Source organism: Mesocricetus auratus, unplaced genomic scaffold (assembly GCF_017639785.1).
Source record: "Mesocricetus auratus isolate SY011 unplaced genomic scaffold, BCM_Maur_2.0 Super-Scaffold_100015, whole genome shotgun sequence".
NCBI lineage: Eukaryota > Metazoa > Chordata > Mammalia > Rodentia > Cricetidae > Mesocricetus > Mesocricetus auratus.
The window spans coordinates 46090854-46110396 of NW_024429198.1; the positions used below are offsets into that span (position 1 = coordinate 46090854).

The following is a 19543-nucleotide window of genomic DNA, read 5'->3' on the forward strand; positions in this document are numbered from 1 at the left end:
ACACACACACATACATACACAACTTATATAGACACACACACCACGCAGACACATACACACAGACAACACACATACCACTTACATAGATACACACACACCACAGACACACATACACATACTCTCTCACACAAACATACAACACACACACATACATACACAACTTATATAGACACACACAGACCACACACAGACCACTTACATAGATACACACACACCACAGAAACACATACTCATACACACACACACACACACACACACACACACACACACAGTGGGCCACTTCAAAGACCTAAAACTACATTTTGTTTTGTTCTGCTTTTCACTTTAGTTTATTAAGATCAATCAATATTCCTTCTGGAACAATGAGTTCAATTACACCATTCCTTATGTATTGTCTCAAAAAAAGTCCTTAAACCATATCTCACCAATCAGTATAATGCAGCGAACTATAAGAGGAGTGAGGTCGCACAGCTTACAGAACAAGAAGCCCAGCTCAGACCCAAAGTGCTGGCTTACATACTTGCTCTAGCTCCAGGGAGCTGTAGTGTAGACGGTCATCCAGGACCTCTAACATCTGTCAGCTTTTGAAATGGCAGGTACGCCTACGGCCATACCCCCCTGAACGTGCCCGATCTCGTCTGAAATGGCAGGTACAATACCAAAAGATAAGCTGAAACCCAGAACTTCAGAGCAGAACCCAAGAGACCTCCAGTCCAACTAGCAGTTTTGAAAAGAGTTTCTCAGGCTGGAGATGCAGCTCCACTGGTAGACTGCTTGCCTCAAATGCACGAAGCTGTGGGTTCCATCCCCAGCACCACATAAACTCGGTATAGCAGTGTATACCTGTAATCCCAGCTCAGGAGGATCAAGCTTACTCTTGGCTTCAGAACGAGTTCTAGGCCATCTTGGGCTACATGAGGCCCGTTTCAGAAAATCAAAAGGGATGTGGGGCTTCTCTCTGCTCAAAATCTACTTTGATAATAACAAGTGGATGTCTTTAGGGGCATCTGGTTTCATAGTAGAGTGATAAAAAATGCTTATATTTCCCATCAGGAGTATCCAGCCTGTGGCCTAGCAAGCACTTACTTAAAATGCTAATGAGATTTAGGGTTAACCATGATTTGGCAGGTGACAATAAGGCTCAGATTGGACACTCTGGTTTGACACACATGACATCTAAGCTTTTGTGTCTTGGCATGTATGTCTTTTCCTGTTTCACACATCTGCTTTAATGCACAGTGAACTGACCCCTGGTATTGATTTATAGACGTGTGAAATGATAAACTTCTCGGTGTGGTGGTGTGCCCCATAATTTTAGCTGCTCAAATGGTTGAGACAGGAAAATAGAGACCAGCCTGGGAAACTCAGGGAGATCCTATTTCACCAATAGTGATGAAAACAAAATAACTATAATAGTATTCCCCAGTGCTGATAGTAATATTAATATGTAAGAGTGCATAAAGGAGAATTAAAAACTAGATTACTTTCCTCCAATAACAGCTTCAAAACACTGAGTGTACCAGCCGCCAGGCATGATGGTTCATACCTGCAACCTCAGTGGTCAGGAAATAGAAACAGAAGCACTCGGTCAAAAGCTAGCCTGGGCTACATGAGGCCTTATAGCCTCCCCTTAACCTTTGAACTTTTTAAATTTTGATCTGTTTTTAATATGAAATGAGACTGAAACCTTGCCAATGAGACTACTTGCCAAGTAGAAAACCGATCAATTCATAAATTCCCCGCACAAAGCTGAAATACTCAACACTCAGTAACTTCTTCCTAAATGAAAAGGAAAAAGCTACGTACTTATGCACAAGACATGCATTTCCTCTGCCAGTTTGCAGTCTCCCTAAAAGAGCAAGCATCTTACTGTAGAAAAAGGAATGTAGCCACAAACCATACTAAGAAACAGGAAAACACCCATTTTTAACGAGACAATTAAGCCTATACTGCCAAGCAGTCGGTTCAAGAAGCCTTGTTCCCCTCACTGTCTTTCCTGCCTGCACAAACTCTCACCTCTAGAAACAGCATTTCTCTTGCCTAGTCTTCCAATCCATAATACAACCTCAGATGGTTTCGGTACTTCAAATGCACACTTCTTCCCATCAAATACACACGCAGCACACTGCAGCTCCCGAGTGAGAGAATGGCCCCTGGAGCCGGGTGTCTGTGGCAGGGCACACCTGCAATCCCGGCACGTAGGACCCAAAGGCTTGCTGGGGATTCTGGGCCAGTTTGGGCTATGTGGTACAACCTTCTCTCATCATCACTGCCCGCCCCCAAAACAACAGCAATATTAGCCTCTGGCTTCTTCCAGAAGGTGAATTGAAGAGCTGTGTGTGTGTCAGCTAGGTGGCTGCTCCTGTGTCTAATTTGTATAATGTAAGGACCAACTCAAGAACACCGTGAGACAGGTCACACAGAAAGAGGGGACTCACCCCACCGGAACATTTATGCTATGACTTCTGCTTGTGGAATTCCTTAAAAGTGTTTCCAGAAAGAATGTGGGCTAGGACCCAGCACGAGTAACCAGACACCTTGATCACAAGTTGCAAGTATTCCGGATGTTGGGGGGAGGGGGACACACATACACATATGACAGAGAGAGAGAGAGAGAGAGAGAGAGAGAGAGAGAGAGAGAGAGAGAGAGAGAGAGAGAGAGAGAGAGAGAGAGAGAGAAGTATAAGCTGTGACACACACGGAGCTGTATCTCTAGCCCCGAGCATGTTTTACAGTGAACTAACTTGCCCACTTTTATTTCACGCTAGAGGCACAAATCATCTACAAACAAACGATGGCAAGTAGACTATAAAAGTATCACTACTTCTTCCTTTGAGTGATGAAGATTAAGAGTGCACGTGCAGTTCAGCATCAGGGCCTGCTGAGCCTATGGGAGACCCTGGATTCAGTGACAGCACAGCAGACAAACGAATGACAAAGCTCTACCATCTGCTCAAACAGGCAAAACGCTGCATTTTCATGCAGAGAGACTAGTGGCAAAGATGTAGGATACAGTATTAGGCCTTCTATTCTTCCAATTTAATATGTTTTAAAATTCATTTTTGAGGTAGGATTGCAAGATCGAGCCTAGGCTAGCCTCAAATACAAGACCCTCCTGCCTCAACCTTCCCAGTGATGGGATTACAGTGTGTGCCGCCATGCTTGATGGTGTTACTTTTTTTTTAATGGTTCACAGCAAGTATGTCTTCAACGTATGCAAGGCCCTGGGTTCAGTTCCCAGACACTGAAATGAATAGGCAAAATGGAAAGAGCAATTACTACCAAAACCTCGATCATCACGACGCTGCGTAGGGGAAGGTACAAAAAGCACTTTTAGATGCTAGCACCACTAGTGCGACTCAGAGTTGTTAGTTAGAACGCCACCACCCTCCCAAAGCAGACACACGACAGTGAAAATCACAGACTCCGTACACCTATGCATTCTTGGCTGTATTCATTTTTCTACCTTTTCCATAGATGAAGGCACTTGCTAACACCCTCCAGAAGAGATTATTCATCCTTTACCCACAGCTCGCCTTTCCAAGGTCAACTATTGTCTAAAAATATTAAATGGAAAGTTCCAGAAATAAAATGTCATAAGCATTAGGTAAATTTTTTGTAGGATATTGTACTTGTTCTATTTTTTATCAAAAGATACTACTGTCCATCTCTTATTGTGCCTGATATTTATATCAAACTGTGTGACAGGTGTGTATATCTAGGGACAACATGGGACATATCACAGGCTAGTGCTATGTGTGGGGGTGGTCTTAGCATGTGTCTCCCAGGGATAAGAAGGGATGCTCTGACTTTATCTCAACTAGCAGGCTCTTCCTCTCCTGGTAACTTGCCACGTTAGAAGAGACATAAGCACTGGCTCAGCCTGGCCTCTGCTTACCAAGTTTGTACTAACATGGCTAACAGTGGCCAATATTAAGATTGGGGTACCATGTTTATAATTAAGAAAAACACAGCTGGGGTTCAAAGTCCACCAGGCATATGTTGCCATTGACCACTGATCTGACAGCCATTAATCTGCAGAGATAGGGATTTTTTTAAAAGATTTATTTATTTATTAATACAACATCCTGCTTCCATGTATGTCTGCATGCCAGAAGAGGGAACCAGGTCTCATTACAGATGGTTGTGAGCCACCATGTGGTTGCTGGGAATTGAACTCAGGACCTCTGGAAGAGCAGTCAGCGCTGTTAACCTCTGAGCCATCTCTCCAGCCCGAGATAGGGATTTTAATATATACCAAAGTAAAAGTTTAGTGGATCTTTCTACTTAAGCAAACATGTGTTTGGTGATGAGAATGCCCAGGGTCCTTAGAGTGAGTGCTTCAGAAGGCAACAGTCAAAACTGCTGGTTTCTTAATAATAAAAAAATTCTACTGTATTCCAACTGAGGTAACTATTACATACATTCAAACAGGGTTGGGGATGGAATTCAACAGTACAGCACCTGCCTATCATGCACAGGGCCCTGGGCTTGATCTTTAGGACTCCCCACCCAAAAAAAGAACTGCAAATAGAATGCCCTTTTCTTTAGTTGTGGCTAAAAGAGTCTAGCAGCTAAGACCTTCTTGGCAAGTCTCGCTTCGTAATCATCTAAGCAAAATATACCGAAATCTACATTTAACTTGGGAGTTGCCTGACGGTGACATGAGAATAATAAATGTGTCGGTGTAAAGTTTTACAGGCTCGTGGGGGCGGGGTGGGTGGGGGGGAGCACTCATAGAGGACAGAAGCCAGGAAAGAAGAAAAGCAAACACATCTGTAAGACACCGACATCCAGAACTGACCATCTCATTATTACTCAGTGTACACCTATTTAATATACATTCCTAGGCATTAAAACCTAATCAGGTGTGACTCCAACCCAGGGCACTTTAAGGGTACTTATTAGAAGAGTGTGAACATTTTTCTTTGCTTTCAAAGACAAGGTAAACCCCAACTTGACTCTCCATCCTTAAAATTCTTTTAAACAACCCCTGACCAAAGGAGCCTCACACAGAGAGAGGCACAGGACACAGCCTTCAGGCTCTGTGGGTTTAGCAGCCAGCGGGGTTTATACTGCCATTCACAGCCCTTCCTGGCAGCCTTGGGGCATGCCCATTAGCTGCTGAGCCTCTGAAAGGGTCAGCTTGTCCAGAACTGGAATTTCCACTTTGGAGAACGAGCGCAGAGGCAGTGATGAGCCCTCACTATTTCTCCAGACTTGGGGCAGAGTTCCTATTTCCGCTGATATTAGTGTGTGTGGGGGGGGGTATCAAGACAGTAAAAACTTCCTGTGGCTCCTGTCAGCAAACGGGGTCACAAGAGACCTGTGTCCTATGGTTGCCTTCTGGATAGGCATCCAAGACAGCAACATAACCTTAACAGTGCTGGTGAATGTGTTCCTCCAGGCAAAGCAGCAGGAGACAGACTCTGTCCTGTGCGGTCACCACTGTGACTTAAGTAATTTTGTGTAGGGTTTCTTTCACACTTAATGACAATACCTAAAGCCCAGACAGGTGAACTGATTTGCCCAAGTTTTATCCACGTCGGTCGGATGTTTACTTACTCTGGGTGACCCTCCCCCACCCTTCTCTCTCTTCCTTGTTTGGGCTCCAGAGCGTGAGCCTCCATTGGGCTTGGGATGAATAAAGCTGTTTCCGTGCCCACAGCCAGCTTGGCGCGTCACAGCTGCACATCTTTGTATCGTGTCCGCAGCTCAGACATCACTTCCCATCGGAGTAATGTTAAAAAAACACTAACGGGAATGACACCCCACAAAGGTCTGCATTTTAAAACAATAATCTGGACTCCACTGCCTGCAGAGGTAGTCTCCGCCTCTTTTCTTTAACAACAACAAAAAAAGCAATCTACAGGAAGTGGAATTGGCATGTTTTCTTTTTAATAATTTAGAAGCATAGTTTTCTACCTTCAGAAGTTTGACGAGTATGTAATGCAACGTTTTAAAAGTACCTTCATTCTAATTTATTAAAGATAACTACCTTTACTTAGCGCTCCGGCAATCCTTACCTTACAAAACTCAGGCATCATGGAGAGCGGGCTTAAACCTTTTGTTCTAAGAACTTTGAGGTTTCTAGCGTTACTTCCTTACTTCGCAGCAGCGCCTTGGAAGCTAAGGATCCCTGGCATCTTTTAAGGGTAGAGTTTCCCCCAAAGCACGAAGAGTTACAGTTCTAGGGACTGTATCAAATCCGGTGCAGTATCACAACTACTTTAAAAAAATCCTCTCCCACCCCAGCCCCGACCAATGGGAGCACAGAAGTTGAGGGTACCAAACAAATATTTCATGCATAGACGTTGGTTTTGGTTACCTGGGTGGGGGAAACAATAGCAGGTGAAACTATTGTGGGAGAATTGGTGCTTCGGTGCCCATTGACTTCTGGAAGAAGAGGCAGGGGGTCATGTTTCACGGAAACCACCACCACCGCATCCACAGGTTCCGAGGAAGGACGGATACAAAGTCTTTTGGGGGAAGAAGGGCCGCAGATGTCCCCGGACCCGAACACTGACTCGTACAGTGCGCGCTTGGGCGCAGCCTCGGATTTCACGTCGGGCCCGACCTGGCTGTCTTTGGGGAGGATATAAGTGTTCCCCAGCGAGGGTGGCTGGGGGCGGTGGTGGTGGGAAGGATGGGTGGGGGGATGGTGGGAGTGGTGACGAGCTGACCCGTTCAGAGCTTCGGTATAGCAGCCCTGCGGGGTCGGGGAGCCTAGTTTGGTCCCGATGCCCGCGATGCTGTTGAGCGTGGCGATGGACACCGCGCCGATGCAATGGTTAGTGTAAGTCTTGGACAGCTTGGCTGCCTTGGAGAGCATCTGCATCCTGGTGCCCAGCAAGTTCTTGCCTATGGCTTTGTTCTCGTACCAGGTCACATCGCCCTCGCTGCAGTGGTCCCGGGGCCGCTGGAAGAACGCCTTACAGAGGGGATTGCGCTTCGACAGGTACTTGACAAAGCTGGCATAGGGACAGAACTCGGTGCCCGTCTCGTACATGCGCGGCAAGTTCTCTTCGTCGCTGCTTTCGGCACGCTTCTTACTCCAGGACGAGGAGCGCGACTTGTGGTAAGGCCCGAGCGACTTGAAGTAGACGAACTTGCGACCGTCCTCGTCCATGGCCAGCCCGAAGGAGTCCTCCTCCAGCTCGCGCTGGTTCTCGCGGCCGCGCGTGCAGAAGTACATGCAGGTCTCGAACCAGACCTTGTTGAGCAGCCCAAAGGGCGTGTTGGTGCTGAAGACGCTGGAGGTGTAGAGCTTGCGCAGGTCGGCGCGCGTGATGGCTTGCTTCTGCACCACGGGGCCCGCGCCCTGCTCTTCGAGCTTGCGGATGACTGCGGCTAGCGTCAGGTTGGCGCTGCGCAGCTCGGGGTCCTTGGTGAGGTCGAGCGTGCGACAGTACGGGGGCTCGTTGAGGTAGCGGTTGAGGGAGCTGCGGATGCTGATGAGCGAGGACTTGCTGTAGAGCTGGCCGCTCTTAGAACGGGCCTCGGCGTAGAAGGAGCGCAGCACGCGGCACAGCGCCCCCTTGTCCATGGTCTCGAAGTCCGGGCTCTGAGCCTTTTCGCTCAGGTACTCCCGGAAGATGCGCACGGCGTAGCGGGTAGCCAGCCGGGTGTTCTCGCTCAGCCGGGCCCGCTCGGGGCGCTGCAGCACGTCGGGGTCCAGCTCCGCGCTGTCCCCCGGCGGCCCCGCGCGGGCCCGGGGAGCCAGCAGACGCGGTGGCGCCTCGGGCTCCAGCGCGGCGCTCTGGTCCATATGGATCATATGGACCGGCTCGGGCTCCAGCTCCTCCCCGGCCGAGTCCTCGGGCTCCAGGGGCTCTTCCCAGTCCATCCCCATCTCCTCCTCTTCCTCCTCCTCCTCCTCGTCTTCCTCCAGCCCCCCACCTCCGTCCTCCTCCTCCTCCTCGTCCCCCGTTATCTGCACCTCCTGGATCTCGTCCTCCTCCTCCTCTTCCTCCTCCTCCTCGCCCGCGCTGCAGTAGTGCGGGCGGCCGTGGCGGCGTCCGCGGCCCCCGGCCCCGCGCTCGCCCTCGCCCCGCTCCCCATTGTTCTCTGCCGCTGCGGCGGCGCTGCCGCCCGCGCTGGTGTTACAGTCCCCGCTGCCAGGCATTCTCGCCATATTGCCGTCTCCCTGCCAGTCCTCGGGCAGGGCGCATGCGCTATATTGGACCGCAGCGCTGAGAGCTTTTGTGTTTAATGACCTTCAGCTACCGGGAGGCAAAGCCGGGCTCTTAAAGGAGCCGCGCTCCAATTGTCATTCCGGAGCGCCGCTCGGGAGGGGCGAGGCGATGCCAGGGAGGGGAAGCGGGGAGTAATTGTGGCTAGGAGAGGGTAAAAGAGGGGGGCCGGCGGGACCTTCGTCCTCCCCCAGCCCGATCCCCACTTCTAGGAAAACTTTGGGGGGAAAAATAGGAAGGGGAGGGAGAGCTGTCGGTGGGGGCGAAACACTCCCAACTTACCCTCTAGCGGAGCCGGCGCGCGGGCCCGGGCGGGCGCGAGGGAGGGCCGGCGGGAGGGCGGGGCGGTGTCGCTTCTCTAGGTAATGCCGGAGGAGCAGTGCCCCCTCCGCCGCCCCCTCATTGCCCCCCGGAGTCGGGGGATCCGGGCGACTGCTGCAGCGTGAGGGCCGCGGGTGCTGCTGCGAGGAGCCGGTGTCCGGGACCGCCCGGAGCAGGCAGGTTAATGAGCTGGGTGGAGGAGGCTCCGCGAGGCCCTGCACCCTCTCTGCGCCCGCGGCCAGGGCGCAGCGGGCGAGGCTTGGGAGCGGGATGGGGCTGGCGGCAGCGGCGGCTCCCCCACCTACTTGCTGGCGGCGAGGCGCGGGGGCCTGGGGCCAGCAGCGCGACTCCCAGCTCCCATCCCGACTCTCGCTGAGGAGCGGAACACGCCCCACGTCAGCCTCATCTGTTTAGACTTTTCCAACTGCCACTTTTAAGCTGTCATTAAAGACCTGGGGCGCTCCCCAAAGGTCTGGGGCAAGTCCGCGCCGGTCTAGCCAGCCCCGGGAAAGTGCAAGAAAGAGACGCTGGGAGGGGTTGGTGGGAGGGGAGACGTGGGAAGAAGGACTTTCCGGGACCCCAGGGACCCACTCGTCACCCACCCGGGCTGCCGCGCTCCCTGCCCCAGAGCAAAAAGACACAACACCCCGGGGCAAGGAGTGTCCAGGTTGGCACTAAAGCAGCGTGGATCCCTAAAGGACAAGTCGGAGAGCGGGCTGTTGGAAAAAGTGAACTTGGGTTTAGGTCGCCTCCGCTCTCGCCCAATTCCGGTAATTCGGATCTCGAGCGCTGTCTCTGAAGTTTGCCAGCTGCCCGGCATTCGCCCTCGGGGCTGCGCTGCCTCCGGCGCGTGGGGGCGGGCACTTCGGAAACTGGAAAGACGGCCAAAGAGCTCGTCGCGTCCCGCTTTCCCATAGGAGACACTGTCCCATTTCCAGCCAAACTCCCGCCCCTGGCGCGCCCAGGCTCTGGGCGGTCACCACCTCCCGATCTCTCCGGACCCCGGAGGGCAGCGCTCTAGTGCCACCCGGACCTTGACTGTTCTTTGGTGGCAATAGCCTGGGCGGTCTCCAGTGATGAGCTGCATCCTAACTCTTCTCCAACTCCTTGGGAAGCCCAAGTGTCTCCAGGCTCTCCAGGGAGATCTGAGACTCAAGGCCATGGAGAACCAATGAAGCCAGATCCCAGTTAGGCACCCATGTGCCAGTCCGGGTCTCCCTGGAGGCCACCTCACTGGGTCCTTGCGTGCTTCATTGGAATTTGCCTCTAAGCCTCAATTCGGCTGTGAGGAATCCTGTCTCAACTATTTGTTCCTTCTTTCCATGTTGCCTGTTGTTTTAAGGGCGTTTATCATTTTGTGCCTCAATAGAAACCATCCATCAGATTGTAATTTACAAGGAATGTTAAGTAAGAAAGTGAGGCTAAAGTCCGGGCCACGTGGGCATCCAAGAGGGAGATGACGGTGGCTTTTCTGTAGCCATCTTTCGTCGCCCTCTGAGAGCCTCCTCAGCCCTGGACACCACAGAGCGTCGGGAAGCCGTGCCAGGTGTGAAACAAGTTGTAACAAGTCCCTGTCTCTCAGGTTTCCTCCAGCTCCTTGGGGAAACACACACACACACACACACACACACACACACACACACGCACACACACGCACGCACACACCCGCCTGCCTTCCCGCCCGCCCGCAAGCAAGCCCTCTTATCACAGACAACTAACTGTCCGAGGAGGGTTGGACTTGGGGTTGGACTTCTGGGGAGTCCTTCCCCGGGTACTACTAGAGAGGTAGTCGGATTTGTCACAGCGTTCTGTTCTCTGTCTTAGGCCCTGGAAATATGTAGAGAGATGTCCTAGAGCTCGGAGCAGTGGGCAGCTAAATGGACACACATGACCCGGAGCTCAGCCAAAGAGCCTGCACATGCTAGTTGTACACAGCCACTTCCAGGATGCTGCCAGTTTTGGGAACCTCTGAGGGTAGCTGCAGTGCTGAGGACTCAGTTGGGCCTCGGGCAAGTCTCCTTAACTGTCAGTGGCCTTGACCTCTAGAAGCGCCGTGAACCGAGGGTCCACCTTAGCTACAGGCTGCGCTTGCTCCGGACTTTGGGGATCCAACTCCTGGCTTGGGCCCACCAGGGAATAGCTCTGCAGGTCTCTTCCTTTTGCAGCAGATCGGGCTACAACTAACCACTCCCCAACCCTCTCCCACGCAGACACGGGCTCCGCGGCTCCCCTCTGGGGGAGCGGCTTCCAATTGCTTGCATTTTGCTGGAGGCAATATGCTGGATTGGACGCTCCGGGAAACAAAGCAACCAAAAACAGCCTCCAGTTGACGTCAACCTATTTCCAGAAAAGAAAATAGTTTTGTGTTCCCAGGACAAAATACCCCCCAGGGCAAGTCCCTACTGGCAAAAGCCCCGGGATGGAGGTGGGGACTGGCAGGGCTGATGAGGGGGGAAATGCCACCCAGGCACGAGTCACTTTTTAACGGACTTGGAGAAACAGCAGTTCCAGGAGCTGCCACAACATTTGCCAAGAATGGGCAGGACCCGAACTTAAACTAGGGATGAAAAAACACCTTGGAAAGTATGCTTTGGCCAGATTGTCGGGACTGTTCGTCCACTTCCTCGCATGAGCTTGTGCCCTGTTACCAAAATTTTATGCCTATAAGAATACTTCATCAAAACCGAAAAGACCTCGCCAGGTTAGTAACTAACAGTTACCAGGCAGAACTGCCAAACAAAACAAAACAAACACGAGGAGAAATATGTGCTCTTTCCCCACTGCTCCCATCAAAGGAAAGAAAGATAAGGGGCAAGGTTGTTTAACTTAAAACCCAATAACATAAAGTTACAGTTAAACTCAGAAAAGAGTTCAATCCCAGACTTACTAGATGATCTTTTATGCAGGTGGTTCCATATACTCAATTTGAAATCGAAAAAATAACTAATGCTCTCTTATTATTTTTGTATGAATTGTTTGACCTATCTGTTTTCTAAGCCCTCCCCAGTTTCACGTCACCAAGTCTATTCTGCTCACTGCTTAGAACTGTGCAAGAGATGTGGTTTGTTACACAAAACAATCCCGTTCAATGTGGAACTTGGGCTGCAACCCTCCAACTGTTATAGATGCTTCACCATAAGCAACCTGAAGATCTGAGCAGCTCCCACAAGATGCTTTGTCCACAGAAACTGGCTCTGCCAGCATCATCAGAAAGTACCACTTAATGTCTTTGTTTCCCATCTCAGAACGTAGAGAAGGCTATTTGGGGGAGGAAATCCTCCAGACACCCCACACACACCTGCTTTATAAGCCATGGATTCCCATTTCAGATTCTTATATTTTTGTTGTCAATATCAATTAGGATAGCCTTTTAAGAAAACAACTAAGCACCCTCTTCCAAAGGCCACCAAAATGTTCACACTCAGGCTCCGATATCACTTCCAGTCTTGAGGCTCATCTGTTAGGAACTTCGATAAGTGCGTTTGAGCTGCTTTGCTTCCTCTACTAACCCAAGACACTTAAGAGTCTCAGTGTGCTGCCCAGGGCAAGGTGAGCTCTCCGGCATATATTACAAGCCAATGAACAAATCCTACATGGAACAGAATTTTTTCATCAGAAAAATCTAAAATGACATGAATGATAATCTACTATTCAAAAGCAGCACAAAAAAGAATGACTAGACAACACCAGCCCCTGGGTGTTACAGAGAATTCAGTGACTGCTTTGGGTTAATATGCCCACCATCAAAATTTTTCTCTGGTGGAACATTTTGTAGAAAGTTATTACAGTACTAGAAAAGGGGACCATCTACCCGACCCAGCAGAGTTACTTACTGTGGACTCTCCAGAGAGAGGTCTTGGGGATGGAGGTGTCTGTGTATTAGAAGAGGTGAGTTGGAGAGGATTTACACTGGTAAACCCACAGGATTTTGTGGGCTCTTGGGCAGAAGCCAGAAAAAGCATTTAGTTAATCACTTTAAAGAAACAAATCAAAAGAGAAAACCATGCTCTCTTGATTTGATTACTTAAAGATTCATAAAGTACTTTTGAGGCTAAATAGGAATTCAAATCGAAGCTATTTTGGCATGATTTTTTTCAATTTTACTATTAATTCTGTTGCATTCATTGAAGATCATCTTGAGTTAAGCTTTTTGAACTCAGATGAAATTTGAACTCACATAATCTAACTCTACAAAGTGGAAGAGAAATAATTCTGAAAGGACAAGAGTGTATCTTATGATTATAACCCCATTTATCTTCCCCAAATGTTTTAGCCAGGCAGAGGGCATATAGTAAACACAGTAAATGTACATGTGTTCCCCTATAGGCAGAGAACAATCGCTCACTGCAGCTGTGGAGCAGACTAACCCAGGCTGTTAGTAAACCTTTAACATTGGCTCATTTTGCCTTGTTTTATTTTTTGTTGTGGTGGTTTTGAGTTTTGAGACAGGGACTCACTCAGGTTAATTCCAAACTGAAGATCCTCCTGCCTCAGCCTCCCAAATGCTGGAATGACAGACATGCTGTACCACACAAGGATCTTAGCTATCAAAACTCCAATATTTTCAACATTTTCTTTATACACAAGAAAAACAAGGCCAAAGCATTTTTTAGAGCTTATACTGTACTCTGTGATGTGTAGTTAGGGAAAGAACACTGGCTTGGCAGGCAAGAGACCCTCAGTTTGATTCCCAGCACTGCAGAGACATTTAAAATAAAAGTTCAAAAGTTAAACCTGGTGGCCCAGGTCTTCCAGCCCTCACTAGGGTAGGCAAACAGTTCCATGGCCAAAATTCTTGACCACATTCAGCCTCTAACAGTCCCCCCCCTCTCACTCACACACACACACACACACACACACACACACACACACACACACACACCACTCACTCTTAAGGAAATGATTCCCTGCCACCCAAATTAGTGTCCCGGTGACTTGGGGATTTTGGAAGGCAGAATGCTTCCGGGCTGAGGTCCTGAACTTTGAGTATTATAGAAACAGGCTAAGACACAGCATAATCTTTGTCACACAGTGGTTCTATTTTACCAGTTTATTGGAAGTAATGACACCTTAGTGTTTTAGAGGAATTTGCAGACAAAGGGAATGCTCACTCACCCAACCAGATTAGCCTGCAAAACATTTTACTCAAGTCCTGGACTCTTCTGTGTGCATCTTTGTGGGGCAAGGTAGAATATTGCATTTTTTTTTCTTTGATTCTGTGCCAGAAAGGCAAGTCACAGTAAACTTACCATAGTGATTGACAAGAGTAGAATGCTTAGATTCTGATTACTGCCAGGTGACTGTAATTCTGGACCTTTGTGGCTCTAGGTTCTCTACCAGTTTCCTAGCTATTTTTTTAAACGGATAACATTCAAGAGGGATGTGGTTTTCCACAAGCAAATTGTGTGTTTGTGGAATCTGAAAATGTGCCATCTCCCTTTATTATAACATCATGACAATAGAATGTCACTTGACCAATAAAGAATTCAAATGCAAAGATAGTCAAGCCTACTATTAGCAAGAAGAGTCATTTCCTTATCTTGTAGCCATGTATCTTTAGAGTCCACGGAAGCATTCATCATTACTGTTATTAAGTAATACATGTTTTCATTTCATCACAATACTAATTAAAGTGGAAGAAGAGGTAATGATCATCATTAATATCCTATAATAAATGTTTTTTGAGTAACAGGCTATTTACAGTGGTTCAGTGTATCAAATATTTCTGAAGCTATTTGCTATATTCATATAGCTTATTGAATTAGTGAGATCAAAACAAAATTAAAAACAACACTGTATCTCCAAATGTTGATACACATTTTTCATGACTTTTTGTCATTGTCAAGGTAGGACAGCCTCTTAAGAAAGGTGACCACAAGTCATGAAAATGTTTATAGAAATCACTTCCAGAAGGCCATTTTCTTAAGAAATACCTTGTTTTGTTCCTATTTAGTTTCATTTGGTTTATTGTGTCTATCCATTTGGACTGATGAGTTCTGAAGTTTATGTTAAAAGTGTGTTCAGCAGTGACATTCTGTAATGTCTCAAAGTTCTGACAGAGCTTCCAAGGCATACCTAAATGAAGAAGGAAATACCATTGCCAGGCACCTGGTGACTATTGATAAGGAAACTAAAGCTAAAGGCTAGTAAATAAAAGTGCTTAATACCAGTGATACATTCAAAACTGTGGGGTAGTTTGCGGTCCAGCATTCGAAGCTCCAGATATCAGCAACTGGAATCAAGGTGTTTGGTGGCACCTTACAGGTCTTGAGGAGGAGTTGGGATGTACCTGCCCTGTGGCTATGTTTCAAATGAACTAAAAAAGAAAAAAATTCCCCCTTTAAATACCCAGAAGCACTAACCCACATTTTGAACTAATTGACTTACTTTTTCTTAGAAAAGCTTAATTTAACTGATGGGGCACATGGGTTTATCTGAATATTTAAAGAAGCCCTGGGATAAGTTTGTTCCATTTCTTCAACTTGATGCTGGGGATGCTTCATACCTGCCAGAGAGGACTGCATAGAGAGAACCAGGGAACCCAGAAACACAGTATCCAGCCTCACACGTGCAGTCATGGGCAGCATTACTCCTGGGAGATGTCTCAGCTCTCCATGGTTACTCTTCTACAGTCTGTCCTCTGACTGACACATCCCAGGATCAATGTGACTCTGCACATAAAGCCAGACTCCTCTAACACAGATGGCATCCACTTTGCTATCATTTTTCTCTTCGGCTCCTTCCCTGAAGTTAAAATGCACAAAACAAGACTAGGGTTTATCATTCTTTTCTGGCTATAAGAGAAAAAGAAATCTAACCTCGGTAGGAGTGTGTGTGTGTGTGTGTGTGTGTGTGTGTGTGTGTGTGTGTGTGTATTTCTGGTTCTCACTTAGGTGGTGTCTGCTGAGGATCTGGGCTTGAAACACTGATTTCTTTCTTACAAGTATATGTGCAGCTGGTTCCTGTGTTGTACATGAGTAGAAACCTTAAGAAACTCCTCCCATCTCTCCAGAGTACACACTTTCTGAACAGTTTTCCAGACCAGTTTCCTTGGATTCCTTTTCTGCTTTTCTGGGGGAAAAATATCTGAAGTCCAGTATATTCTCTCAGATTCAACTGCATAAAGTTTACTGTTTAAGTTCTAAGTTTAAATATATAAACATTCTGAAGTCAAAATATGTCATCATCGGATGCAGCAGTTTGGTGTATCTTCCGCATTTTATGTGTTAGAGACTTAATCCCTAAAGTGATATGTTAATGACACTTGAGAGGTGAGACCTTTGGGAGAGGACAGGGTCACGTGGGCTTGGCCCTCATGGGCTGATTAATCCACTCAGGGATTAATGGTTTACTGGGTGATGGAGGGAGTGGCTTTGCCATAAAAACCAGCTCTCTCTGGCACAGTTGCTCTGTGTTGCATCAGACACCCCGAGCTGCTCCAGGCTCTGCCTCATCCTTACCAGCAGAAAGGTTCTCACTCGATTTTGTCCTTTTCATTAATCTTAGACTCTCCAGTTCCCGGAACTGAAAGAAATAAAACTCTTTCCTTCATAAATGGCCTGTTCTGTGAGATTCCAGAAGAGAAGATGAGCTAAGATGATGGATTTTTGGCACCATCTGTTAAACACAGGGTAGCGCAGGTAGAAGGGGACATGTTCCAGGCAACACACATCACCTGGCTCCAGAGAAGATGGGGCTGAGGTAGGCTGGTGTGCTCATTCATAGTTTTTTCTTGTGTCTGTCTTCTGGCTATCCTGTTTCAGCATGCCTTAGAAGATCTCCCGTCCTGGGAAGATGTTTGGAGCTACTGGGATTTGAAGACAATATCCAAGCCAGGCCTCTTTTGCAGCCTTATGGTGACATACAGAAGACAACATTTAAGGGGATGACCACAGAGAGAGAGAGTTAAGGAGTTGCCTGGTGTCACTCCCAGTTTAGTGGCATTTAGGGGATTGATAACGAGGTCTTTTCAGACCTAAGCACCATGTATTTGGTGGCTAATATGTATTCTAAATTCATAGTTAATATAGCTTTCCTTGGAGAAAGAGAGGAAGACACACACACACAGAGAGAGAGAGAAAGAGAGAGAGAGAGCGAGAGAGAGAGAGAGAGAGAGAGAGAGAGAGAGAGAGAGAGAGAGAGAGAGAGAGAGTTCAGGCTAGAGGTCAGATGTGGGTGTCAGTCATCGGGTCCTGTCCACTTTGGTTTTTTGAAAAGTGGGAAGTGGTGTACGCAGGGCAGGAATTCACAGAGTAGGCTAGGTTAACGCCAGGGCATCCCAGGAATCCATGGGTTTCTGCTGCCTCCCTGCTAGAATTAGCTAGGAGTAGGTTGCACCTCATCAGTCCTTTTCCCTTGAGTTCTGGGAATTGAACTTGCAAGGCAAGCACTCTACCAACGGAACTACCTTCCAGCCCTGGCATTGCTGGCTTTTAGATTTGGAGCCCAAGGCTGCATCACAGTCTCCGGTTCACCTGGACAACTTGTTTAAAAATGCAGACTCACAGGTGTCAGCTCCAGAGGTCAGGGATGTGTCTCAGGGATGTGCATGCCACCCTCCACAGACAATTGTAATACCAGTCTGACCCCCACCACAAGAAACACTGCTTCCAAAGCTACTATAATTTATCAATCCAGAAAGCAGTTTCCTTTCCAACAATGGTAACTAACAATATTGGTAATGTGAATCCCCAGGAAAATCGGATGAAAATTATGAAACCTCTTCCTTAGAAGATCCACATGCTGAACCCAATGACCTGTCAATAAAATGAGGGAATCGGGAAGGGCTGGGATCAAGGCTGTCTAAGCCCTGATTTTCAACAACACTGCAGTAGATGTCTTCCCTTGGCCAAAACATTGCCCTGTCTCTTTTCTTTAGCTCCAAGCCTAACTTCTCCAGGATTAGACCCCAGTCTAATCACTCAGCATCCTCTGTAGGATTTCCCCAACACTAGTCTCCCCTGTGTAAGAGGACTCCAAAGAAAACATTCTAGGAAGTCCACACACTTGGCCAATGCCTGGCTGGCAGTCCCTGCTGATCCTCACGCTTGACTGGGCCTCCAAATGGAAACTGGTAGTGCTGGGCCTTCCCCCCTCCGGTGTTTGAGGGAGCCAGTCCCAGGTGGGGCAAGGGGCTCACACTCCCAGGGACCACCACCGCTGCTGGTTGCCCACTTTGTTCTTGAGAACCACAGGCCAAGGAGAAAGTGAATACACACGCTGCCCTGCTGTGATTATTGTGCTGCCCTCCAAAGCACCAGTGGATGTTTGATGGTTATTGCAATGGTATCAAAAGGTGCAGCCTTGATGATTTGATCCTCCAGCAGAATTAATATAAGGTCTGGGGATGTAACTTGGCAGTACGTGCTTACCTTACAAGAGGCCATGCTTGCTCTCCAGCACTGCAAAACAGTGACAGTCATGCCTTTCTCAAGGGACTAGATTAGTTACCCCAAGATTGGGTTGTTGCAAAGTAAGACCACCGTGTGTGTGTATGATTCAGCTCCTTTCTGTACCGACCTGTTTGCCTTTCTGCTCCCTGTCATGAATTGAATTAGGCCCTTGCCGTCACCATGTTCATGAGTTTCCCAGCCTGCAGAATCATCAGCCAAGATAAACTTCTTTCCTTCTAAGTTGTCTTCTCTCTGGTATTTTTTTGTTTTTTTTTTTTTATTTAAGTTAGAAACAAGCCTACTTCACATGTCAATCCCTGCTCCCCCTCCTCCCCTCCTCCCCCGCCACCCACCAGTCCCCCATTCCATCTTCCCTCTGCTCCCCAGGGAGGGTGAGGCCCTCCATGGGGGATCCCCAAAGTCTGTCATATCATCCGGGGCAAGGCTCAGGCCCAGGCCCTCGCTCATGTGTCCAGGCGGAGAGAGCATCCCTTCATGTGGGATGGGCACCCAAAGTCCATTCATGCGCCAGGGATAAATGCTGATCAACTACCCAAGGCCCCATAGATTGTCAAGGCTTCCTTACTGACACCCACGTTCATCGAGTCTGGATCAGTCCCATGCTGGCCTCTCAGCCATCAGTCTGGGGTCCACGAGCTCCCCCTTGTTCAAGTCAGCTGCTTCTGTGGGTTTCACCAGCCCAGTCTTGACCCCCTTGCCCATTGCTCCTCCCTCTCAGGTATTTTGTAATAGCAGCAGATAACACCAAGACAACACCCAAAAGGATGAATAAGCAAAGGAGGGACAATGGGGTAAGGGTCAAGGGCACAAAGCAGGACTACGGTAAGGTCTTCCATGGCACGCCCATGCCTTAGTCGGTGTGGGAGACGCTGGTAGGATGCCTAAATCTGAGTTTTCATTCTCATTTCTCCTCTGCTGATCCACAATGTCTTTGTTCTCTTATTGGTTTATTTTAAATGTTTTTATTATATTTTTAGGTGTATGGGTGTATGTCTTATATGTATATCTGTGTACCGTGTGAGTGCCTAGTGTTCACTGAGGCCAGAAGAGGGTGGTGGATCCCCTGGAACTGGAGTTGCAGAGTGTGAGCTGCCGTGTGTGTGCTGAGAACTGAACCCGGGTCCTCTGGAAGAGCAGCCAGTGCTCCTAGCCTGCTGCGCCATCTCTCCAGCCCCGTCTTGATTCTTTAAAAAGAACAGCATGTTTTAATTGCATTTATTTAGTGCTGGGGGGTGGGTCGTGTGAAGGCGTGCCAGGGTATGGAAGAGGAACTTGTAGGGCCAGTTCTCTGTCTACCGTGCAGGTCTCAAGGACAGAACACCGGTTGTCAGGTTCGGCAGCAGGCGCGTGTACCTGCTGAGCCTTGCCACTGCACTGGGCCCTGCTGCATTCTGCAGCTCCCTCTGGCTGCTCCTCTACCACAGTAGCTTTTGAGCCTAGCTGTGAATTAAAATCACACGCAGAGATTGCAGAATCTGCTGACCGAGAGAGAGCTCTTTCCCAGAAGCCTGATGGGCTTGCTCTGGACAGTGGTCTGGCCTGGGAGCTTGTCCAAGCTCTGCAGGCCATTCTTGTGAACAGTTAAGATGGAGACCCATTCACACGTGTATATTCAGA

At 48.4% G+C, this 19543-nt stretch overlaps 1 protein-coding gene across 3 annotated transcripts in view; it reads right to left on the bottom strand.

Annotated features, from left to right (window-relative positions):
* Nucleotides 1-19543, bottom strand: part of Kctd1 (potassium channel tetramerization domain containing 1) — a 196493-nt gene that overhangs the window by 88432 nt on the left and 88518 nt on the right. The window contains exon 1 of one of the 3 annotated variants that reach the window (XM_005065361.4): nt 8475-9282. The exons of 1 other annotated variant lie outside the window; for it this stretch is intronic. Coding sequence is in view for 1 of the 2 variants with exons in the window: in XM_005065360.4 (XP_005065417.1) it covers nt 6329-8134 (1806 nt within the window). In the remaining variant the exon portion in view is untranslated. Of the gene's footprint in view, nt 1-6328; nt 8446-8474; nt 9283-19543 lie in introns of those variants that run through there. One more of the 3 variants, XM_005065360.4, reaches the window with a different exon arrangement.